Source organism: Polypterus senegalus, chromosome 1 (genome assembly GCF_016835505.1).
Source record: "Polypterus senegalus isolate Bchr_013 chromosome 1, ASM1683550v1, whole genome shotgun sequence".
Classification (NCBI taxonomy): Eukaryota; Metazoa; Chordata; class Cladistia; order Polypteriformes; family Polypteridae; genus Polypterus; species Polypterus senegalus.
The window spans coordinates 171,760,500-171,787,140 of record NC_053154.1 but is presented as its reverse complement, the minus strand read 5'-3'; the positions used below and the strand labels follow the sequence as shown (position 1 = coordinate 171,787,140).

The 26,641-nt window shown below is 37.2% G+C and overlaps 1 protein-coding gene and 1 long non-coding RNA gene across 3 annotated transcripts in view; one reads left to right on the top strand and one right to left on the bottom strand.

The window, feature by feature from the left end:
• Window positions 1–24,284, top strand: part of LOC120535282 — a 40,419-nt gene extending 16,135 nt beyond the window's left edge. Inside the window, exons 2-3 of one of the 2 annotated variants that reach the window (XR_005634879.1) lie at window positions 22,137–22,203; window positions 24,018–24,284. This is a non-coding gene — a long non-coding RNA (uncharacterized LOC120535282). Of the gene's footprint in view, window positions 1–22,129; window positions 22,204–24,017 lie in introns of both variants that reach the window. The other variant, XR_005634880.1, reaches the window with a different exon arrangement.
• Window positions 1–26,641, bottom strand: part of LOC120535275 (espin-like protein) — a 128,128-nt gene that overhangs the window by 11,373 nt on the left and 90,114 nt on the right. The window contains exons 6-9 of the mRNA XM_039763007.1: window positions 19,142–19,306; window positions 13,436–13,586; window positions 12,919–13,034; window positions 730–912 (exon numbers count right to left, since the gene is read on the bottom strand). Of these exons, the coding sequence (XP_039618941.1) occupies window positions 730–912; window positions 12,919–13,034; window positions 13,436–13,586; window positions 19,142–19,306 (615 nt within the window). The remainder of the gene's footprint in view (window positions 1–729; window positions 913–12,918; window positions 13,035–13,435; window positions 13,587–19,141; window positions 19,307–26,641) is intronic.

Here is a 26,641-nt window from a genome sequence, read left to right as displayed (position 1 = left end):
TGCTGTATTTCACAGTAACTATAAATGTCAACATTACGTGTGAATAAATACATGGTTTAGGGTTTTCAGTGAAACTGAAAACCATACATAATCAACAGAATGAATTCCACTTTTTCCTGTTAAAAGACTAAGGGAGTAAAAAATTGAAGCTGGCAGCAAAAGAAAAGAATTCATGGGAATCACGGGGGCCCTGCACATATATACAATACTCCTAGCCACAAGTACATAGAACCACCAATTAGCCTGAGCACAATTAATAACCATAAATAAAGTAAATAACCAAAATACAGAAAATAAATAACTCACCTCTTCCTTTTTTAATTTCTACAGTATAAATATTTATCTGTCCAGTCATGGATTTTCTAAACGCAGTTAATCCAGTACAGGTTTAAGGACCAGAATGAATTGAGGAAGGAATCAACAGAGTACAGAGTGATGAGTAATTATCTTTAAATTAATACAAAGGAGCACTTCTTTTCAAATTGATTTTCTATTGTTTTGATGGTCTAAACTAATGATTTTTTCCAGAATTGAGGAGAACCTTAGACTTAATATTGTTTTCACAGAGTATCAAGTAGTCCTGTTGCAATCTTTCCTTATCCCTATGAATTTTAATGGACTCCCTGACATTCTCATTTTAGATGAGGTGTAAAATTCCTTGTGTCATTATGAAATTAATAGACACAACAGAAGGGGAGAGTGCAATCTGCGAGCCAATCAATAATTTACCTTTCTTCTTTGCTCCTCCTCATCCTGCAGCCTGGCCTGCAGCTGTCTCACCATCACTTGGCGCTTCCACTCTGCAATGGGGAGCCCTTTCTCATCATGAGTGGGGACAAGTGAATCAATGTCCACCACGCTGACTTCCTCTGTGGGCAGAGTCACCATTGCAGATGATTTGGTCTCTTGCTTCTATAAAGGCAAGCAACAGAAGAAAACATTTTAGATATAGCAATAGATAAAACTGCCTCCTTAAACCATACACATGTATTCACAGACATATCCATTCATCCTTTATTAAATATACTTAATCCAGTATCTCACTGAAATAATGTTTATTTCAATTCTTGTTATATAGACAAACACTAAATAATAAAGGCACCTTGACAAAAGCTCTAAATGCCATAAAGAATAACAAGACAAGAAGTGAATTTTATGCAAGTGCATTGAACACTAACTAGGGAAATCAAGACATAGAAATCTGTATAATATTATTACAAACATTCTGATGCTTCAGGGCTGCCTCAGTTGGTTGACTGCAATGTTGCAAAATAATCAGCATTTACTGCATGAGCACATCAGCAGCCACAGTGTAAAAACCCTCTAATGGTAATCTGTTGAATTTACACTGCCACCCAGACCAAAGTGTTTATTCATATTTTAAGTTTCTTATATTTGTTCTGCTATGTGTTTTAAGTTAGCACTCATTATGAAAGTATACTATATAAACTATGTAATTTAATTACTTTGTGTTATTAGTTTTTGGCATATTTAGTTTGGGATACTTCTGACTGACAGGCTCAACATAATACAAATGAGTTAAAGGAAAACTCCACCCAAAAATATTATTTTTATGCTACTTACCCAACATAGCTTATAGTCTGTGAAAAAAATTTTATCTCATGTTTTTGTGGAGAAAGAACCTAACAAAGTTTCTGATAAATCATTGGGTGAAACTTTGTTATGTCTGGATAACAGCAAAGAATATTAAAAACATCAATAAAAATATGTAATGGTACTAGTGTTGTACTTTTAATTTGAACACCCCGCCTCTCCATTCATTGTTCAAGAATTCTGTTCTTAATTCAAAAGTGCAACTCTGTGTAAAGGGGCTTCACGTTTTTGGACTACTTTCATTTTTTGGAGTTATCTATACTAATAAAAGGCAATAAAAGGCAAAGCCCTCACTGACTCACTCACTCACTCATTCACTCACTCACTGACTCACTCACTCACTCATCACTAATTCTCCAACTTCCCGTGTAGGTAGAAGGCTGAAATTTGGCAGGCTCATTCCTTACAGCTTACTTACAAAAGTTGGGCAGGTTTCATTTTGAAATTCTACGCGTAATGGTCATAACTGGAACCTGTTTTTCTCCATATACTGTAATGGACGTTAGCTTGATGGCCGTGGGGGGCGGAGCTGCATGTGACATCATCACGCCTCCCATGTAATCACGTGAACTGACTGTGACCGCAGTACGTAGAAAAGAAGGAAGAGCTCCCAAAGAGCGCTGAAGAAAAACGCCGAATACTTTATTCGCGAGATACAAGTTACAAGACACGAGGTATAAACGAGACTTTGGATCACTTTGTAATGGAGTTAAAATTGCTGTAGCGAGAAACATTTAAGTGCCGGATCTTAGCTAACATTAAATAAAACCGTGGACATCGCAACATCACACAAGAGAGCAAGAGTTTTGATCTCGTCCGATGCGAGAGATGGACCTCTGAAGTGGAGCTCCACTAGCAGCGGTGTTATTTTTCATATTATTTGCTTATTATCCTGAGATATCTTGTATTTATTCAACCTGAGAGGGACTGCTACAGTATATGTAAGCACATATAAACATGGCCAACAAGAAGGGGGGGCCGAAAGAATCGAAGACTAAAGCTACATCCAAGCTACGGTCAGCAAGCCCTAGCTCGAGATACGGCCTCTCAGAGACAGACCTGGATCAGATGGGCGAAAGTACAGACTCCTCGGGACCACGGTCCGCTACATCGTCGCCGGCCGAGAGCGAAAAGGTGGAGCGAGGGTGCAATCGTGAGTGCAGATCTGGATAGCTCGCCGATCGGAGAAGATCACCTGAAGCTGGAAAGGGCCTTGAAGTCCGCGGCTTCAATTACGCAACACGCAAGCCGGGAGCAGCAGGGACACCGGCTTCAGCAGAGCCTGCTGCTTCATCTTCGGTACAAAAAAGCACAATTGAACTATCTGAACTGAAGGTGCTGCTCGCTGAGCTCACGCAAGATATAAAGAAAAGCGAGAAGGCTAATGAGAAAGCAACGGCAAAGGCACTTGAGAATCTGAAACAGGATTTGAAACAGGAGATGGAAAGGCTGCGTCAAGAGGTGCAACTTGAGCGACAGGTGCTGGGTAAAATTGAAGAGCGCATTCAGGTCAAACTGAGCACGCTTACTGATCAATTGGAGGATCTCAAGGAGACATTCACGTATCGGATTGAAATGGCCGAAAAGGCAGCTGCCAGTGCCGAGGAAAAGCAGTTAATGTCAGCTCCGAATGCAAAAAACTCGGAGACAGACTGGCTGCTTTGGAAGATGGGAGTAGAAGGTATAATGTCAGAATTGAAGGTCTGCCTGAGAATCGAGAAAGTTCAAACCCTGTGAAATTCGCAGCTGAACTTTTTCTAAAATAATCGGGAGGACTTTAAAGCAGAATCTGAGATAGCAGCGCTTACAGCGCTGGATCAAACACCGTTAGACCCGACCAAGATCTTTTATAGTTCGTTTTGAACGATTAGCATTTAAGCTAGAGGTGATGGCACTCCTCAGAAAAAAGGAAGATATTACATATGAAAATAACCACATTCGTATCTTCCCTGACTTCTCTCCAGCAACAGCTACTAAAGCGCAGCCTTCTATAACATTAAACAGCGGTTACGGCAAGCCAGCGTCAAATACAGCCTCTTGTATCCGGCAAAACTGAAAGTGGAATGGCAGGGTCAATTCTATGTCTTGCTAGCAAGGAAGAAGCAGAAAAGAATTAAGAAAGCTGATCCCGGACTATTCTGATACATAATAGTGAGTCATGGCGTTAATGATATAGCAATGATTAACAATCTACTGTCTGATCTATTTGTTTTAAAATACGGGTTTTATCAGAATATATTCTCATTATTACTTAGTATTACTAGGGCTATCTGTTTATGTTTTATTGTGCTTAATTATCTTTTTTTTTTTTCTTTTCTAATTATTTTATCTTACCCTAAACGAGACTGTTCAATATCATACCCTTGGTTTATTGTTATTGCTATTACTGCATTAAGACTTGTTATGCTTATTCTGGACACATTTTAACACCATCCCGGGTTTATTATCTGGGTGTATCATCTTAATGCACTAAAATTGCTGAAGACTATATATATATTTTAAGTGCAAAATTCTTTTTTTTTTTTTTTTCTTTTAAAGACTATATTGGTAACAGATATCTCTATCTTTTAACCCTAAAGCGCCGCTGCATGGGGCTTGTTTTGCTTTGGACGTGCTCTGTCTCTGGGTATGTCAGAGGACTGGGACTATGTGAAGTGGGTTTTAGCCTCACTTGGGGAGGCAAAAGGGAGGGTGGGGGTTAAGGGGAGAGAAAGAGAGCAGGCTTGATCTATACCTAATCTATCCTCTCAATCTTTATAATTATAACTACCAACGTAATAATAAGCTGCATGGCAACAACTCTGGGGAAATAGGAAATTAAGACCAAAATGTCTCACTTCCAGTTAAGACTATAAAATGACATCAAAAACTCAGAATCAGTGTCTCCATGATGGGACAGTTAACCGTAAGCTGGAATGTTAAAGGCCTGAATCACGAATTAAAGAGAAAGAAAGTACTCTCACCTAACAGGTCTAAATGCTAAAATAGTATTTTTACAGGAAACCCACTTACTAAGCAAGGATCAGTTCCGGCTGCAAAAGACTGGACTGGCCAAATGTTCCATTCTAGTTTTACAAAGAAAACTAGAGGGTGGGAATTCTCATACATAGAACAGTACCATTTGTAGCATCAGATGTAGTATTGGATCCTGAAGGGAGATATGTAATGGCCATGGGAGACTTATCTAACTGTAAAATGATTTTGATAAATGTTTATGCACCTAATGTTGATGATAAGGAATTTATACAAAATTTATTTGCATCCATTCCCAATCTGAACACTCATAAAGTTATAATGGCTGGGGACTTTAATTGTGTTTTAAATCCACTTTTAGATAGGACTTCCTCCACAGGAGGAACAGTTCTAACACTGCAAAGATAATTACAAAGTTTATAACTGATCACAACTTATCAGATCCCTGGAGGTTTTTAAACCCAAATTCAAGAACATATTCTTTCTACTCACCAGTACATCATTGCTACTCAAGGATTGATTACTTCTTTATAGACAATAACTTCTTGCCTAAGATTAAATCTTGCAAATACGATGCTATTGTTATTTCTGACCATGCACCTATGATCTTGGAGCTAAAATTACTAAGCCCCATACACTCACCCGCAGATGGCCTCAACCGCTTCTATTAGCTGACGAGAATTGTACTGAATTTATATCCAAACAAATCAAATTCTTTCTAGAGACAAATACATCCCCCGAGATCTCTGCAGGAATACTCTGGGAAACTCTTAAGGCCTTCTTAAGAGGACAGATTATCTCATATCTTTCCCACAGAAATAAATCCGAAGCCAAGAAAGTAGCAGAGATAAAAAGCGAAATTACTAAAATAGATGAAGAACATGCCAGACTACCAAGCGAGACTCTACATAGGAGGAGGCAGGCTCTACATTCAGAATTAAACCTCTTGACAACTAAAGAAACTGAACAACTAATTTACAAATCCAGACATCATTACTATGAACATGGAGAAAGCTAATAAGCTTTTAGCTCAACAAATTCACAAGCAAGAAGTGCGCAATGCAATCTCGGTAATTACTAACACGAATGGAGATAAAATCATCGAACACAAAAATATAATGCACACTTTCAGAGACTACTATAAATCCCTATATACTACTGAGTTTAAAGAAGACAATACACAATCTAATGCATTTCTGGATACATTACAGATACCACAAATAGACGCTTTAGTGTGGAGGAACTTGATAAACCTCTGGCATTATCAGAATTACTAGATGCTATAAAGTCACTCCAAGGTGGAAAAGCAGCAGGCCCTGATGGCTACCCTGCAGAGTTTTACAAGAAATTCTCCGCTCAGCTAGCTCCCTCCTATTAGCAACATTTACAGAACCCAGAGATAACCAATCTCTTCCACAAACCTTTCGCCAAGCACTAATCACTGTCTTTCCAAAACAAAATAAGGACTTATTACAATGTGCATCATACAGACCAATTTCACTTCTGAATAACGACGTTAAAATACTCTCTAAAATCATAGCTAGAAGGATGGAGAAAGTGCTCCCTCGTAATATCACAAGACCAAACTGGATTTATTAGGGGCCACACTTATCTTCAAATCTTGACGCCTGTTTAATGTAATATACTCACCAACTAAATCAAACACCCCAGAAATATTATTATCATTGGATGCAGAAAAAGCATTCGACATGATTGAATGGAAATACCTTTTTACTACATTGGAGAAGTTTGGGTTTGGCCCGAACATTTGTGCATGGATTAAATTACTGTATACTAACCCAGAAGCTTCAGTTTGCATCAATAACATTTGCTCAGACTACTTTAAACTAGAGCGTGGCACTAGACAAGGATGCCCTTGTCACCACTGCTGTTTGCATTGCCATTGAACCACTGGCAATACATTGTCGAAATACTGATCAGATAAAGGGGATTAGCAGAGAAGGACTGGAACAGAAAATCTCATTATATGCAGATGACATGGTACTGTATATATCGGACCCAGAAAATTCTGTGCCTGCAGTCTTAGCAGCACTCACAGAATTTCAAAAGATCTCTGGTCTCAGAATTAATCTGAATAAAAGTGTACTCTTTCCAGTGAATTCTCAAGCATATAATATTAGATTAGACACCCTACCTTTTATCATTGCAGAACAGTTTAAATACCTCGGGTAAACATCACAAGTAAACATAAAGCTCTTTATCAACAAAATTTGCGTCTGCATGGAAAAAATTAAACAAGACTTGCATAGATGGTCAACCCTTCATCTCACACTAGCTGGAAGAATTAACACTGTTAAGATGAATATTCTTCCTAAGCTCCTTTTTATTTCAAAACATCCCAATATACATTAATAAATCATTCTTTAAGCAATTAGATTCAACAATAACCTCATTTATTTGGAATTCAAAACATCCACGCATCAAAAGAGCGACCCTACAAAGACAAAAGGCAGAAGGTGGCATGGCTCTACCTAACTTCCAGTTTTATTACTGGGCAGCAAATATACAGGCGATAAGAACCTGGACACAAATAGAAGAACATACACAGGCTTGGACCGCAATAGAAGTAAAATCCTGCAGTACTTCTTTGTATTCCTTGCTCTGTGCTCCAATAAACACACGTTATCGGCAGATACACTAATAACCCAATTGTGCTCCACTCACTTAGAATCTGGAACCAATGTAGAAAGCATTTTAAGACGGAGAAGCTTCTATCTGTGGCACCTCTGCAAGAGAACCACCTCTTTCAACCTTCACAAACATATGCAGTTTTAATATCTGGAAAAATTTGGAATTAACTTGCTTAGAGATCTTTATATAGACAACGTCTTTGCATCCTATGAACAATTACATTCCAAATTTAACATTCCAGCTACACATTTCTTTCACTATCTTCAAATCAGGAACTTTGTTAAACAGAACCTTCCAGATTTTCCTCATCTTGCACCCTCATCCATGCTGGAAAAATATTGCTCAATTTCAAGGAGTTAGACTCCATCTCTACAATATATAAAATCATTTTACAATCCCTCCTTTCAAAGATCCAAGAGGACACTGGGAAAAGATCTCTCAATTAATATATCAGAAAAGGAGTGGAAAGTAGCAATGCAGAGAATTCACTCAAGCTCCATATGCAAAGCATACAATTATACAACTCAAAATTATATATCGAGCACATCTGTCTCGACTAAAACTCTCAAAATGTTTCCAGGGCATGATCCAACCTGCGAGCGTTGCAACCAAGTCCCAGCCTCACTAGGTCACATGTTCTGGGCCTGCACCAAATTAACATTATTCTGGACAAAATTTTTAATTACCTTCAGACAGCCTTGGACTCACAATCCCTCCTAACCCATTAACAGCTGTGTTTGGGGTTCTTCCAGAGGGGTTTAAAGTGGAGAAAGACAAACAAATTGTGATTGCATTCACTACACTGTTGGCACGCAGACTTATTCTGATAAACTGGAAGAACCCAAACTCTCCTCTTTTAAGTCAGTGGGAAACTGATGTGTTATATTATTTGAAATTGGAAAAAATCAAATACTCAGTTAGAGGATCTGTACAGACTTTTTTCAAAACATGGCAGGATCTAATCAGTAATATTTTAAAATAAGTTCATAAAGCACAGAGAATTTATTAATTTAGGTATGTTTACAAGCCTTAAATTTTATGCGTTTGGCTTGCTCTCTCTCTCAGGGTGGGGATCTGTTCTTAACTCAATTTTTCTTTTTGTAAAACTTGATTGCTTTGTATGGAGTGTAATAAAATTAAAAAAAAAAGCAGCTTCACTTGAAATCACTTTGTGATTGTGCACGGGTAAAAACGTCTGCTGAAGTGTCAGATTCTTCTTTAACTCGTCTGCTTTCTGTATCTTGTGCATTGCATTCAGGTCTTTCAGGTTATCTTGATGTTTTGTCTCATAGTGCCGTCTTAGATTAAATTCTGTAATTACAGCCACATTAGCTCCACAAATGAGACACACGGGTTTACCGGCAATGTCAGTAAACATATACTCAGCCTCCAATCGGTTTTTAAAGGCTCTATGTTCAGAATCACCTTTCCTCTTTGGCATCGTGTGGGCTAGCTTCGCAATAACTTGCAGCATCATAAGCTAGACTTGATTAACGTGGTTAAGTGTTCGGCAAGGCAGCTGAAGCGCTGCATTATGGGATCTGTAGTTTTTCGTGTTACCAGCGCTTCATATCCCCAGGCCATTAATAACAATAATACAGTATGTAAAATGAATATGGTTTTATATGTCACTCACTCGCTTCTAATTGTTTCGCTGCCTTCTTAGTTATATAATGCATGTTTTCTTCAGCGTTTTTTGTAGCTCTTCCTAGTTTTCTACGTAATGCGTGATTACGTGAGAGGCGTGATGATGTCACACGAAACTCCGCCCCCCACAGCTTTCAAGCTCAACTCCATTACAGTAAATGGAGAAAAATAGCTTCTAGTTATGACCATTATGTGTAGAATTTCGAAAGGAAACTGTAAGGAATGAGCCTGCCAAATTTCAGCCTTCTACCTACACGGGAAGTTGGAAAATTAGTGATGAGTCAGTGAGTCAGTCAGTCAGTAAGGGCTTTGCCTTTTATTAGTATAGATATATGTAGATGTGTATATGTATATATATATAGATATGTGTATGTGTAGATATGTGTATATGTAGATATGTTTATATGTATATATGTTTATATGTGTGTGTGTGTGTGTATATATATATATATATGACAACACTCATAACAGTGACAAAACAATTACATTGACAATCATGTTACGTTATTTTTAAAATGTTTCCTTTTCTTTTTCATAACTTCTTTAAAACACTACTTTCTCCACTGCGAAGCTCGGGTATTTTGCTAGTTTATTCTATATTTTAGCAAAAAAACATGTGTTTTGCATGTTGTGAGCAAAAGAATAGATGACTAGACATGAATGTGACACGAGGAACATGAGTTTTTTTTTAATGGACGTTTCTTATATTGTTGCTGTTATCCAGCTTTGGTCACCATTATGTCATGTTCTATTAGAAGCTTTGTTATGTACTTTTCTCCATGATAACATGACATTCATTTTTTTCGGCCACTGCTTTACAAACTACATAGGATGAGTAACATATTAAAAATAAATTATTTTTGGGATATAGTATTCCCTTAAGAATTATTGAATTGTTAAGGCTACAGGTTGGTGCAGGAGTTAGTACTTTTGTCTCACAGTTTTAGCATCCTGAGTTTGAATATCACATCTGCATATTGACTATGTGGAGTCTACAAATTCTTTCTGGGTTTGTATGATTTTATTCCCTCAAGGTCCCACCAATTTTAATCCCACTTCCCAAAAAAGTGTGTGTTAGGCTAACCAGTGATCCTCTTAAATTGGTGTTGTGTGAGTGTGGGTATGTGAGGGTCCTGCAATAGATGGACACCCTGGTCCGGTGGTTTCTGATTTGCTGCTGGAAAATCCTCTGGGCCCCTCAAACTTTGAACTGATTTAGTGGGTTTGAGATTAGTGGGTTATTGAATTCTGGGTTTGTTTCCAGATTTACTTTACACCCTGTTGAGAAAGAAAGAGCTATGAAAAACTCTTTATATCTTAACTTTCGTGTTGTAAATTGCAATATTTTTGTAGAAATTTCTTTTTAAAGCACTGATGTTATACGCAACTTAGTATATAAATGTAATTTGCATTTTAACACTATCACCAATATGTTTTTGATCCGTAATGCTTTTCCATGAAATTAGCTACATTAAAATAATTGTGGATTGACAGCTTTTGCTTTATGAGACTAAGACTGTATTTGTATTGTGCAATGCCTCGCCTAATCATTGATGAAGCTAATGTCAATAAGAGATACATATCTTAAAATGTTTTGAACTATACAATTATATGCAAATGGTCCTCATGGTGAAAGTTGCTAAATAAAAAATAGGAAGTTTTAAATTAATTTGACTCCTGTGATCATGAACATAATTAAGGTGGTTTATAATGAATGGATGGACAAACTGTAATATCATTGGTGTACTTTACTTGTTAAAATACATCATGCATTTATCCATTTAGTAAAACCACTCGATCCAGTTCAGCATCTCCCAAGAATACCAGGTTAAAGCAGGAGCCAACTTTGGGGAGATTCTCACTCCATGGCAGGGCACACTCATTCACACCCACACTTATTCATGCAGAGTAAGAGTCTTTAGCTGCTATGAAAGACCGAGGCTTTGTCTTTGTCACTCTTTTAATCTCAGTGATTTGAATCATCAGGGACCCCATATATAAATGGTGCGTACGCACAAAAATGTTGCATACGAACGTTTATCCTGCTCAAATCACGATGTATAAGACCTAAACTTGGCATAAAGCCAAGCACATTTTCACAGTAGCTCCAACCCTGGCATATGCAAGTTCTCCGCTTGGTTTTGCAAACTGGCGGCACCGAGTGCTACTGTTCCTGTGTGGTTACCCTTTCTTTTTTAGATCCACATCCCTGACGCGGCTTTATCATTTACACTGAAACGAACTGCATATTGTTTATTAGTTTAAGGCATCTGATTGTAATTAACCTGTAACAATATAATGGTCCAGGAATTAGCCAAAGTATTCCAAATACCATAGCTGCTTTAGCGTTGTTACTCTCACTGCACCTTCTTCTTCTTTCAGCTGCTCCCGTTAGGGGTTGCCACAGCGGATCATCTTTTTCTATATTACTCTCACTGCACCACTCGGAGTATTTATATCACTATATCTGAGTGGGGAATCACAGATCTACAGCAGCTGATCAGAAAGAGAATTATCGGTATACAGCATCAAGCACACAATGCCTCAGACATGCTGTCTATTGAACTGCTCTCACACGGTAAACACTTCAAAGCCTATCCTGTACGGACCTTGCGGTTCAGAAACAGTTTCATCTCAAGAACTATAAATGCACTCAATCAGTCCATCAAGTGCTGCTTGTAGAACTGTTTGTACTTATAAGTACAATTAACTCACTGTAAACGACTTGCCTTTTCACAGCAACTTTGATATGTGACAGCTTATTTTTTTATTTCAGGCACTGTGCGAGTTTGTGAACTTGAGCTTTCAAGTTTCTCTGACACACTATGTCTCCCGATCAACTTCCTTTTGTTGTTTATAACACTGTTTAAACTAACAAATAGTACGTTTTTTCCTTGCCTCCACTTGGTATTCACTGAAATTCTTCTATTTTTCCCTCATGCTTTTGCCATTGTCTTTTCAGAGAAGGCTGGGCTTAAGGGCTATTTATATTGATTTGCATATTCAAATAGGCATAATTCTGGGAGGAGTTGAGGTGGGACATTAGGTACGTGCACGTTCGTTACTTTTCACGCTGACCGGGATTTATGTTGCGGAAGAACGTGGAAGTTGGTGTTCGCACAGATTTATGCATCTGGATTTTTTTGTGTGTACGAACATTTCCGCTTTTGTGCTTATGCCATGTTATAGTGTGAGTTCTATGCATGGCATTATACATGAGGCCCCAGGTGTTTGTGACGTTTATCGGTTAATGGTGGTCAAGGATGTGTAGCGTACTTGATTGTAGCTAAGTTTCAGACATCCAGTGAGACTCAGGGTCTTTTGTAAGTTCTCTAATGAGATTTATTGTAGTTGTTTGATTTTAATGTTTTTAATGTCCTCCTGTTAGTTATCACTCAACCGAGTAAACACTTTTGCTGCTGTTTCTTGATTTACTTGTTTCACAATGAGTCAGGAAGTGTCATAATGTAGCTCTTTGTTCGTCACAAAGCAGAGTGTACCACAGGAAAGTCTTAGAACTTTGTTTTACAGTTAATGTGAAGTTAATATGTAGTTGTCAGCCGCTTGACCCCACACGCATGTAATGTCATTTCAACATTAGGGTGTAGATTGTGGTTCTATATCACAAAGAGTTTACGCGTAATGCTCCTCATGTTTAGAATGGGATAGATTTGATTGCTAGGTTTCTTAGCTCTTGGTATGCTTGCTTCAATATGGTCTTCAGGTCAGTTGTTAGTCCTTATTTCACAGTAAAGGAGATACTTTACTGTATCTTGCCTTGCACATCCTTGTTGAACATTGTGATTGTTCTAGATTAAGCCAGTTTCCTTTTTAGATTTACTGATTCACCTATCCTGCAGGTCTTTGGGATGTGGAAGGATAACCCACATAGCAACAGAGAGTCAGGGCCAGGGTTGTAAACAAGTGTCCTAATGCTGTGAGGCAGCCAAAGTGCCACCTTGTTAATTTAGTAAGAGATAAACCTTAAAGCAAGGAAAAAGAGAATGCAGAGGAGTGGTGGCATTTTCTTACCGGTCCAGAAAACACTGCTGTGATTCCTGCATGCTTAAGAGACTTGAACTTCTTCATTTCAGAAAATAATTTGACTTTGTCCGAATTTGGCAGCACCGTGTTAAGTAATTTTTGCCCTTAAAGAAAGCAAATGCAAAAAAAAAACAAAAAAACAATAAAACAATTGAGCTTATCAGTTCAGCAGCAATTGCAACAGAACCAAAATTTCTAAATACAAGTATCACCACCAACTGTCTTCCAATAAATAAGAAATAAAGTATAGAATTGGGTTTGTTGTACAGTCTGCTCTTTCTTTCCTTCTTTCTGAGAATAAATTTACTACCCTCAAAGAGAAATAATACAATTTGTGACAGTGTTTACTAAACCCCCTGTTACTATAGAATGCCCTTTTCATTTGACAAAGCTTTACAAAAATAAAATTAATTTGTTTACATTTTTTAAACAAAATCAGTTAGTTTAGGTTTTTAGTGTATTACAATACCTATTGCTCAAAATGTCCTTGCAGTTCTTGTCTCACCTGCAGGTGTCTCCACTTTAATGTGAGCAGATGTACTTTGTGCTTTCGACTTTAAAGATGCCAGGCTGTTTGCTGGTGGTAAGGGTGATGCTGGTGGCAGTGGAGGCATGTTTTGTGCTGGACACTGTTGAGCCGATGCGATGTCTATATTCTGAAAATATATTAGAATGGTAGATTAGAAAGTAGAGCTACCAACACTTTCATTTCTGTTTGAGATGGTCATCTCTGCAATCAAACAACAGTAGACTCTCAGTGTCCCAATTTGCAGTGTAACAGTGCTACAGCATTACTGACAGAAAGAAAAAGAGTGCTGGACACTGATATATGGCAGTTGGTCAGAAGCTGACATATACTGTCATGGAAAGTAGGGATAAATAAAATAAAGACTGATGGATCAAAAGCTGCCACAGATATATGTTTCTTGTGCCATGCATATAATTATTTTCTTAAATTCCAGGGGTCTTAGTTATAAAACGTTGCTTGGATTTTAGCATGAAAATATGCTAAAAAAACAGGAAAATGCATACACCACAAAAAAAAAAAAATTTATACCTTTAATAAAAAATTATTAAAACCTACCATAGGCACATTTCTACATAATTTACCTTATATAAATAATTATCATATTGGAAATGTGCATACATGAACGTGCCTCGAACCCCACTGAGTTGTATGAACTATGATATTTGAACTATGCTAATGAACCTCAAACATATGCAGTCACAATACTGCAGACCATCATTGGCTGGTGAAGCATAATCCCACCTGATGCATTTAAGGGTTTCTATGGTGCATCTTGCAATGAATTGCCTCTTCTCTTCACTCTAGGGCTGGAGAAAGGCATAAGGCGCTAGTGTCTATTACTATTACCCAAGACGTTTAATGACACGATTGCTGTTACAATGAATAGTATATGCCATATGAAACAGTGATGGTTCTGCCAGTCAGCAATAATGTACAGCACCTTCAGCAAGTTGTCTGATTAATGCTACTTTACATCAAAATAAATCAGGGGCTGATCAAGGCCACTGAGCCGTTATGTTTGTTAGTCTCATCCTGGCTTCACAGAAGACTTGTATGTTAATGGAATGTAACAGCTTATAGTTAAAAGCAGCTTCATTCTCTCTTAATGCAATATAAGCATTGGGAATTGCTTCAGTTACATTAAGAAAACCAGACACTACTACACACGTTTCCTTTTTATGCTGGCATATACAACCAAACCATACCGAAACTGAATGAAGCGCCTTGTCAGTCAGTTTATTGCTTCCAACACAGTGTGCATGAAGAAGCTGAAGCTTGAATGAGATATTCCTGACCTGTTGGCCAGTTCCCTCTATTGCCAGAAAGTCAACTGTTGTTAAAACATGGATATAAAGAAGTGCAGCCCAGTTTCAGGCAGTTTATCTTTTTAATTCAGGGTCCAGCTCACCATATAATTCCAACAAAATGGCTTTTGACAGTCTAGATCGGTTTATAATCCAGTCATCATCATGAACAAAAATATGTGATCAATGCCTAATAGCTGGATCTTTTTATATATGACCATTTGTATAGTCATCAAGCAGTGTCAAACAAGTCATGCAGTGCCAAACCATTTGGCAGTGAATAGGCCATGGAGCATGAAATTTACAGTTTTCTGTATGCACAGAGTGAATCACACTGTACTTAGGTTTCTAATCTGTAGAATTAACAACAGGTAGCCAATATACACTCACGAAAAAACAGAAATGTTCTTCAGTGCAAATACACAGAATTGGAACTAAAATACTGTAGAACCTATTCATCATATTCATATGGAGGTTTAATATATTTGTCACGTCAATGCACATTATAATAACAGCTTGGTGATATAAATTATTATACATGAGATCCATCATTTAGCTGGTTTGGCTGCATTTCTGTACTTGATTAAGGGTGTTGTTATTTTCCAGTTTTTCTAAAATGTTGCATACTGATGGGTTAGAATTACCATAAATATACGCCAGCTTTTCCATCTCATTTTCATTTACAAATCCCGATTTTTGTATGGAAAACTGTCTACACACATTTCAAGCCACTTTTTGTACATACTCGCATTTTATAAACCTGACCCTAGATTTTTGAAACTCATACAATGAAATACAATATTAAATAACATAGCATAACGATTTTCAAAACCACATCAACGAAATATTCCATGCAATCCAGTTCACTATAGAAAAAGAAATTAACTGACGCCATCCTGATTACAGGTGTTTATCGCTATGAGTTTTATGCAGACAAAATATGACACTTTGCCAGTAATCACCCATCATCACATAAATGGAGCTGTGTTAAGACTCTATTCAGAAGAGTTCACACCTACTGTAATACCAAGGAGACTAAAAAGAATGAAAGATGCTATCTTTTCCAACTGTTCACATCAAACGGCTATCCAAAGACATTCATCAAACAGTGATTACATAGGAGATGCTAGAGACCCCAACAAACAATTGACACTAATCTGACTCCACCCTCTCCCCCTCCATGCACCTGGCACACACTTCCTTATCATCATGGGGTGTCAGAATGTACGGTATCCTTCAAAATCAAAATAGTGTACAAGCCTACAAACACTGCGCACAGTCATTTTTAATGCTAAAAGCAGGAAATCGGCAGCCGAGACACAAAATGTGGTTTACAGCATACCATGTGATTCATGCTCAGCTGTTAACATGGGACAAATGTCATAAACACTCATTACAAATATTAAGGAATATTGCAATGCTGTCAAAAGGTAAGACCCACGGTCTCTGATCTATACACATACAATTTCAACCAGACACACATTTAAATGGGACTCAGTGCAAGTAAAATTTAAGGCTAATACTAAAAATCCTAGAGAGCTGGCTGAATCATGGCTATCCAATGAAAACACAATTAACAGAGATTTGGACATGAACCCAGCATATGCAGGCTTGAAAAGAAGAACATGTAAATAATAAATAAGAGTTTATGACAAACACCCTCTGAACCCCACCTTATTAATCATTCACCTACCCTCCCTTCCTTATTTGCTATATATTTCCTTGGATTCCTGTATGTCTAATCATTCTTCTCTGATGATACTCCTGATAAGAGTTGAAAGCTTTGGAATAAAAATATTTTAAGATAGGTGATTCATTTTCTCCCTTTGTGGAATTCCAGCTACAAATAGTATAATGTAAATAACAATTGAGTGACCAGTTGAAAAGAACAATGAACAAAACATTTCTTTTCCTAACTATAATTGAAATTGCAAAGAATTTTCTAAGATTTGTTTATTCAAAATCTTGGACATTTGGAAATTCAGGCCACCATGTTAAGTAAAATTAGTACAGTCAGTTGTGATGCTGTCATTGATCCATGTAGCAATGTACCAACTGTAAAATTGAAATGGCTACAATTGTGAGAAAGGCTACAAATGGAGCCTGAATGATGTCATTCAATTAAATGATATAAAATTAATAACAATCCTAAATACAAAAAACAAAAAGGATTAAAAAAATAAGGAAAATAAATTCCACAAGTTAATAGAACGTGATTCATGATAGGGGGATTGATTGATGTACTATTGTTAATTGTTAGTTATGGAGGGTCTATGGCTAATTGCAGTTCATATCTCTTAAACATAAAATTTTTGATAGAAGCACTCAAACGAGTGTTAAAATCTACAGTACAGTATGTTAAGTCCACGTGCATGCACGCAACTAATTGCCATATGCAAGACTCTGCTCCAGTTTAGATATTTAGGCATTTGTTTCACCATCAGGAGTGTCTGTTGAACAAGTAAAATATGAAAATAGAAAGGTTGAAATAATTGCTCTACAGATAATTAGAGTAAGAGTAAATTAATCAGTAATTAAGTTTTCAAAGAAAATTCACCAATGCTTTTTATGTTTTTCTCTAGCATGCCATAATTAAAGTAGCGGGACATAAATAGAATGCTCCCGATATATTTCTTTGAAGAAAAGCTGTACCACATTTCAATGAAATTCGTCAACTGGAACATTTCATATTTTATGTGGTGTGGTGGACAGCCAGGACCCATGCCCAGCTGGGATGCCCTGTTGGCACTGAATCTGGGGGAGCAGACATGGGCTGCACACTATGTCCCCCAGAATGCTTGGTGGCAGGCCCCCTGGGTTGCATCAGGGCCACATTTCTGGAACACTGGAGCTCAGTCCTGTTGGGCCTCGTGGCCACTGCCAGGGGGAGCTCAAGGCTTCCTGACCCTGTGTGGGCTGTGATGCAGCCACACCCGGAAGTGCAGCCTGAAGTAGGTCAACGAGCACCTGAAGCACTTTTGGGGGTCCTATAAGAGGATCCTGCAGCCACTACTGTAGGCGCCAGAGTCAGGAGGACGAGGAGAAGGAGAAGGAAAGGAGGAGGAGGAGGAGGAGGAGGACCATGATGACAATGATGCCTGGGAAGAGTGGTTAAAGAAGAGTATGGTTTTTGGGTGTTTTCATTTGGTGTGTGTTTTGGGGACTTTGTAGGGCCTGTGGGACACGGGGAAGACATGCCCCACAGCTGAAGGACACCAAGAATAAATCTTTTTGTTTATTTTTACCTGTGCCTCCATTGTCAGTCTGTATTGGGTCAATGCCTATATAGCGCCTTTGCCATAGTGGACACACCTAAACAAAACAGTCAACTGTGTGCAGTGTTATTCTAAGATCATCCTTGACTGCACAGTTAAATTCAAAAGTAATGATTGATGATTGAAGAATAGAATAGAATAGAATAGAATACAATGCAACCTTGGTATTCTCATTAATCTTTTGGATGGTTGCACATGCTCTTTGGAGCATCATCAAAGACACCACACCATTCAGAAAAAATAGTTGCAACATGGAATCAAATGAATGATACAGAACTATTTAACCATTTAACCTTATTTGCCAATTAACTTGTTTTATGAAGAAAGTACATAGAGCTGTATGCTTCCTTAAAAATTAATCTTTTTTTTTTTTTTGGAGAATATGGGAAATGATGATTCATTTGAACATATCACATTTCTCTACAAACTGATAAATCAATTGCATTTGTGCACTGCAATCTAGACATAGTACAGTATCATGCTCTGTGAAATTCTTGATGGACTGGTCTTTCTATGACATTTTTAATCAATTTATTTTGTTTTGTTTCCTATTTCTTCCATTTGAACTAAAGCTTAGAAATAAAACTTAAGGAGATAACGTTCACCATAGGTTCTATGCTAGGATGTCGAGCTGCCTTCATCATGGAAACCCCCACAATCAATCCTGCAGAGACCACCAAATTTTGTTTTATAGTTGTCCAGCCTTTATTATAGAAACAAGGGTTGTTTAGAATTTCCATATAGTAATGATGGTAGCACAGTTTTACAGAAGCATCATTGCCCAACCTTAACTTATAAGCAACAGACAATATCACCAATACTACAAAGTGAAACCAAAACAGAAAAATTACATCCAAGAGTGTGTGGATGTTTATGAGGGTTCCCAGTGAAGCACTGGCACACGATCTTGAAACTGGCTCCTGCCAATGTGATTTTTGTTATGAGGATTGGCGCTGGCTGGCCAAAACCTTTATTAGATTAAGAGGTTTGAGAATTAATGTAGCTATGCCCAACAAAGGGCATTCCATCTTTTGTTTACTGGAATAGGTAGTCATTTCCATTATAGTTTTATAAAATAAAATGTCATGTATAGCAAAGCATACCTTTTTTCCATCCATTACCGTTGCTGCTCCTGGTGACTCTTCACTGCTTTCGGTTAAGGCTCTGTAATAGTCACCAGAGTTGGCTTGCTTCAACTGCACTGATTTTGTGCGTTTTTCACTGTCGGTGTTGCTAATTATCAAAAGTGAACTGCTGCCTGTAGATGGCTAGAAGAAAAAATAGTGTTGAACATTTTTAGAGAAAGAGGCAATGAAATGTGTGAGTTATTATCAAGCATCTGAATAAAACAACACAAAGAATGAAAGTACTACAAAATTTAAGTATGCTTCTAAATGACCTGGACCAATTCCACCCAGTCTTGCATTTAAATTATTTCTAACAATTTTTGGAGCTCCTTGGGCATTTTCTCATTTTTTCAACAACTTTGCATAACAAAAAAATTTATTTCACCTCCCGCCATCCACTGAGATAGAGGGGTCTCATTTATCATTCTGGAAGATGTAGGGCCCGAAATTTGATGTGCTATAAACAGACTTAAGCCTCCAGAAAGCCTGCAGAAACAGCTCAAAAACAGACCAATCACATGGAGTAGAACTAAATAAGTAACAAGCTGGTTAAGTTTGCAGATGATACCAAGATAAGTGGATTAGCAGATAATTTGGAATCCGTTATATCATTACAGAAGGACTTGGATAGCATACAGGCTTGGGCAGATTTGTGGCAGATGAAATTTAATATTAGTAAATGTAAAGTATTACATATAGGAAGTAAAAATATTAGGTTTGAATACACAATGGGCGGTCGGAAAATCGAGAGTATACCTTATGAGAAGGATTTAGGAGTCATAGTGGACTCTAAGTTATCAACTTCCCAACAGTGTTCAGAAGCCATTAAGAAGGCTAACAGAATGGTAGGATATATATATAGCACGATGTGTGGAGTACAAGTCCAAGGAGATATAATTACAATGCACTGGTGAGGCCTCATCTTGAGTACTGTGTGCAATTTTGGTCTCCAGGCTACAAAAAGGACATTGCAGCACTAGAAAAGGTCCAGAGAAGAGCAACTAGGGTGATTCCAGGGCTACAGGGGTTAAATTATGATGAAAGATTAAAAGAGCTGAGCCTTTACAGTTTAAGCAAAAGAAGATTAAGAGGTGACATGATTGAAGTGTTTAAAATTATGAAGGGAATTAGTACAGTGGATCGAGACTTGTATTTTAAAATGAGTTCATCAAGAACACGGGGACACAGTTGGAAAGTTGTTAAGGATAAATTTCGCACACACATTAGGAAGTTTTTCTTTACACAAAGAACGATAGACACTTGAACTAAGCTACCAAGTAGTGTGGTAGACAGTAAGATGTTAGGGACTTTCAAAACTCGACTTGATGTTTTCTTGGAGGAAATAAGTGGATAGGACTGGCGAGCTTTGTTGGGCTGAATGGCCTGTTCTCGTCTAGAGTGTTCTAATGTTCTAATGTTCTAAACCAAATATTATTTTAAATATTTCTTAGTCAGTTTTTCATTTGTTTTTAAAATTACTTTTTGTAAAGCAGGATCTCTTTCAAATATTTTTCCCTAAAAAGAATTGTTGTTAGGCTTAAACATTCCAATGTTCTGTTTCAAGGGGCAAGGGGAGAACTTATTACATTGTTTTCAGTTGTTTTATTGAAAACAGTCCAAACTCAGGCACTCTATCTATCTATCTATCTATCTATCTATCTATCTATCTATCTATCTATCTATCTATCTATCTATCTATCTATCTATCTATCTATCTATCTATCTATCTATCTATCACTTCTTGAATCCAGTGAGGTCAGGTCAGTTTGGGGAGCATGCACTGGTACAGCACATTGTTGCACCCACCATGCGACGAAACAGCTCAGGATCTTGGTTGGCAACCCCCCAGGCAGACTCTTTAATTGCTGCAGCTAGGTGTTATGTCCCCTTGGCCCTGGTCCAACCACTTCTTGAATGCAGCTTGACCAATGGGTTGTGAAACCACTCTGGAAATTAAAAAATGTATGTAAATGAAGTTTGTGCATCAGGTGTGGGTAGGTAGATTTCTGTGGAAATATGTGCTTGTATCATTGTCTTTGCTTGTTGACTGCTCTATATTACATGCACTCGTTCATTCATTTTTAGCCTGAATTCCACTTCACCCAATTCAGCTTTGTAGGGAGACAGAGAACTGGACACAAAAGTACAACTAAGTAATATTGGAGTGGGTACCATACTCATGCACAGATCAAAACTATTGCAGAATCACCAACCAGCATAGCCTGCATAGTGGTGTTTTTTGCATAAAAATTCTACTGGACCCATAACGAAATATTTCTAGATGTGTGCAAATGTCTCTAATGTAAGTATGAACTTACCTAACTTATATCAGTCTTACCTTTGCTAATTACTAGGAAAACATGTAAGTTCATAAACCATTCACATCACAAAACACCAATTAACCAATGGGATGCTGAAGTATTGTTTGTCTCAATTGGTATCAGATCACTGTAATTATCCTACAACATCATCATCACTTGACAAAAATATAACAATACAAATGTAAAATTAAGTAAATTCACAGCCTCACAACTACCTGTTGCCAGAAAAATGTATAGGGTATGAACTGTCTAAATTGAGATGCTTCCCCTTCCAGTTTAGAATCAAACAGCTTTAAGAAGAAAAAGGAAGATCTGCTGCATGTCCACTAACTACCACGTGGCTTTGTGTTTGCTCATCGGAGCGATGCCACTAAAAAATGAAAAAAAAATTTTTATACATACATACCTGTTCTTTCCACACCAGTATTAGTTCTTCTAATATACTGCTTCTTTGAAAGGGGAGCATCACTCTGTGTTCTTCCTTTCCGTGTAGAGGAAGTACCAAACTTAGGCGTCTTTGGTAGCTTTTTCAAATTTAATGCTGGGTGTAACAGAGGTGGGTGAAAATTAAGATGCAGTGTAATGTCATGTGTTTGATGCATTCCTAACTTTGATCTCCTTTCTTTTTCTACCTTTAATGGAGCAAACAGTACTGGATTTTTCATACCCCCTTCACTGGTGTGTGCTTCATGGATACTAATGGAAAAACCTCAAACTGTAAGTGCAAAATCATGAAAAAGATTATGGCTGTTCTTATATTAATATGGGTGGTGACCTTCAAGCACCATCACTAAAATGGAAAGTTCACATTGAACATGCGCAAACCCACCAAGAGTATTGAGAACACTGCAGGGCCAACTGGTCCAGACCCAGTCAGAAACAATCTTGAAGCATTTAGCCTGAAGACAACCTTATAAACTTCACAAAGCAATATTTTTCTACATAAGTAATTATACTGAGCATATCATACAACAGCGTTTCCTAAACATTTTTTTTGTGGCCCAGTCTTGCCCTTTTTGATGACTTTGAGACCCATTCCTTGTTGATTGTCCAGATAATCATCTGTCTACGGTGAAAAAATTCTTGACGATCTTCAGACTAATATGGACTGCTTAATCATCCTGTGGCAACCCACTACGACTAACTTCAAAAACCATCTACAATACATTACCATTAAATACAGTAGTAACTCATGACTCAACAGTGGAAAACCATGACCCTGTCATAGAACACTGGCAAAAAACATTGCTTAGGAAGACAAAGCCTGAAGATTGTTATAAACATTTTAATAATAAGTTCAATTACTGAGGGAAGCTTATTGCTTATTTTGCATATCATCTTGTGGTGCTGTACAAGAATGTGGAGTTGGGGTCAGATTTGGAGGCAATTATTGGGTTACAGGAGTTAGAGTCAGTAAAAATGTACTGACTCTAAGACTAACTGTAAATTATAATGTAATGTGTTAAAATGTTCTATTTCACTTATACTAATTCATCTAAACTATTTTTTCTTGTAGCCTTTTGCTAAAAAAATATAACTTCTTCTTTAATTGAGTAAGTATTATTTAAAAAATAATATAAACACAAACTTTAACAGGTGAGAGTGCTAAAAATTAGCCTGATTATTGACAATGGCAGTGATGAAATGCCTTGTATCTTGTATGTTGTGTTCTATCAATCAACATAATAAACATATTCGTCTAATTACAAATAGAGGAGTTAGAGTTGGCCGTACCATCAATTGAGGAGTCAGAGTCAAAGGTTTTGTGTACTGACTCCGCAGCCCTGTCACTGTGCCGCACTAACCCATAATGCAGAAACACCACTAAACCTCTACATTTTTGGGTTGTGGGAAGAAAACTGGAGTTCTCTATTCACTATCTGAAAATACATAAAATGGGCTACTGATCTTTTGATTACTATTATTTCCCTCATTAATACCATGAAATTTTCACAAAGACAAATTGATATATTTATTCATTTCTTTCTATATCAAATACACCTAATACTTAACATTTGAATTCTCAGACACAAATTACTCTTTAAAACTTTATTAAAACCTTTTATTATTTAATTTACTTAATTTATTAACCAGATTGTTATAATTGCTTAAATGCTGTATTTTGTAATGATAACAATTAATTGATCTGAAAATCCTTAATTACTAATGAAAAATTTTGTCAGGTTAGATTAGCAGTTTTCTAACTGTATACTTGGCAGTGTTGGTCTATTTAAAAAAATCATTCAGTTCCAGCTGTCAAGATGGTCTTTAAATTGCATTACGTAGCTTTTATATAAATATACAGGTGTTTCAAAATGTTCTTCAATTGTTGCATAAAAGTAATGTATTATCAATATAATTTCAAACTAGAATAGCGGCCCTCAGCCTTTGATGTACTCATGTAACTGTCAGGTGGTAAAAAATGAAAATATGGGTTAAAAGTGGGACTTAAAAGGACTGTTGGTTACACAGCAGTCGAACATGAATGTCCATGCTCAGTTGAACTTCAGTTCTACTGTTTTATCTTTCAGCACTCCTGCTGCTAAAGTCCACTCCTGTATCCCAGCAGCCGTTCTTCCCTTCTGTGTCCACTGCCTATGACAAATCAAAGTCTTCCACTGCTCACTTGGGGTCTGAGAGAACTGTTTACTCTCACTACCCACTTCTTTGAGCTAATCCATGTCAAGATGGAGACCTCCCTGGAACCATGCACCAATGAATGTGATGGATACCATGAATTTTTGCAAAAGAGAGTGTCCTAAAAAGTTCTATCATTCTCACCCCTTCCAATCCCCCTTCCAAACACACTAATGAAGGCTGGACTGTATGTCTCTTTGGTCTGGTCCACAAATGTTTCAAGATTTTTAATTTTGATAACTTGTTTTGTTTATCATCATTTTTTAAAAGCTGGAAGACTAATGCAGAAGAATACATATATTCTGTGATGAATAATAAAGAACAAAGATGAATGTTAATCATAACATATGTAACTCTTTATTAAGTGTTAATCAAACTTTGCATTTTTCGTTATGTCATTGTACTACTTAAAGGAATGCCTTGTTCTCTCGAACAAGTAATACTGTGCAATATCCAGAACTCTCAAACATATCGATACTCGGAGCACATATAAATCATGAACGTGAGGGTTGATTTATTTTTTGTCTCTTTTGCTGAAATACTTCTCCAATGATACAGCACCCGATCGAAAATAAAATCACCACAGAACACCTGTTAGAGTACAAATAATTCATTTAGTGATTGCTGTTACATTAAAATGGTATGTAGAATCTTAACAAACTGGAACAAACTATCAAGCACCGCACTGCAGGAAAAAAAAGAACAGGGAGCACCTCCAGTTTCATTTGGGATCATTTTTTTATATAACTCTTGCATGGGAAAAAAAAAGAAATGGATGTCCACCATTAATGTACACCATCTTGTACATGCATCGGGAACTGTGACTGCCAACAATTTAGTTGAAAAAAGAATGCTATATTAACTTTCCCTCGCTCAACACCGGAAACTTCCACTGTGAAATGACAGGCAAACATTTTCATCAATCAGTGTTTTCCTTTTGTTTTGCCAAGGTACCTACCCTTTCCGTACATTTTCAGTTCAGTTTCAGCCCTATGATTGTGAGCACGTCATCTCTAATTTTGCGTGGCACCACATTTCAGTTTACACATCACCTCGTTTGAATGTGCGTGGCACCTTTTTTATTTGTGCGGCACCACATTGAATTTTGCACATCACCTCATTGCGCGTCACCTTAAGTGTGCACGTTTCCTTGTTTAATTGTCCATGGCACACCTTTAAAAGTTTTATCACTTGCCCTTCAGGGCCAGCACAGTTTTGTTTTAGATAATGAAGATATAATTTGATCCACGTCAGAACATGTAGTGTAAATGAAACTAATGGAAGGGGAAACAGAAATGTTGGAAACAGAAAAGTGGAGAAGTCATGTGTTCTGCCTATAGCAGAGTGAGGCAGATTCAATTTCACTTGGGAGATTGAGAAAAAACAATGTGAACCAAAAGGTACGGGATATAAGAAATTCAGTAACCAAACTAAAAATGTTATGCAGAATCATAGTTAACAAAGATGGCAATCTTTGAATTTAGAAGTCTGAAACAAATACTAAATATAACCTTAAGAAAATTCGCTGTCAGTAAGTTGTGCTGGATTTGTAGCTTTGTAACTAAAAACAATAATAATTCTTTTTTTGGAGTTCTCCTTAATCATGAATGCAAAGAAAGTTGTTATGCCAGCTTTTGCAGAAATCAAATTAATAATGTAATGCAGTGTTATAGTCAGAACCACACTTCGAGCAACTGCTCATGGTGTCAGGTAACAGGATCACAAAATGCCAGCACCCACATGAAAAACATAATGACATTGTGAGAAGTAAAAACATAATAATAATTTACATTAACAAATGTTTTGAGATAATATTTTCCATGAATAAGGATATAGAGTGACTCCCTAAAGTTCAAAACTTAAAAATCAATCATAATATTTTGACACAAAAATTTGTTTTCTTGTGTCTTCATTGTAACAACACCACTCTAACCACCCCCCATCCCCCCTTGTTTCTTCCAAGTGCTGTTTCATGGCACATATTAGGAATATGGGGGCAGAAAATGAAACATAACTAAGATATAACTAAGAAACTGGCAGGTAGAGTGGCATAGTGATTAAGGCTTTGGACTTCAAAACCTGAGGTTGTCGATTCAAGTCCTGCTACTGATGCTATGTGACCATGAACAAGTCATTTGACCTGCTAATGCTCCAACTGGAAAACAAACTTTGTGTAACCAATTGTATCTTAATTTTTGTACGTCACCTTGAATAAAAGCATTAGCCAAATTATAATGCTAGGCCAAGTTTGTTACTAAGAAACCAAAATTACTAATTTTTCCATGCCACATAAAAAAGTTCAAATCCACAGCAAAAAGATTCTAAAGCGAAAACACCTCATCACAAAGAATGCAGGCTAAGTTTTTTTGTATTCATAATACCAGAAAATCTACATGTGCATGGTGCCAACCTTTACACTGTTGCAAAGGTGATTCCTCGTACTAACCAAACTGATGATGACCATTGGCATAGAAAAATAGCACTGTGAAATAATCTGTACTAACAAAATAAAATCAAA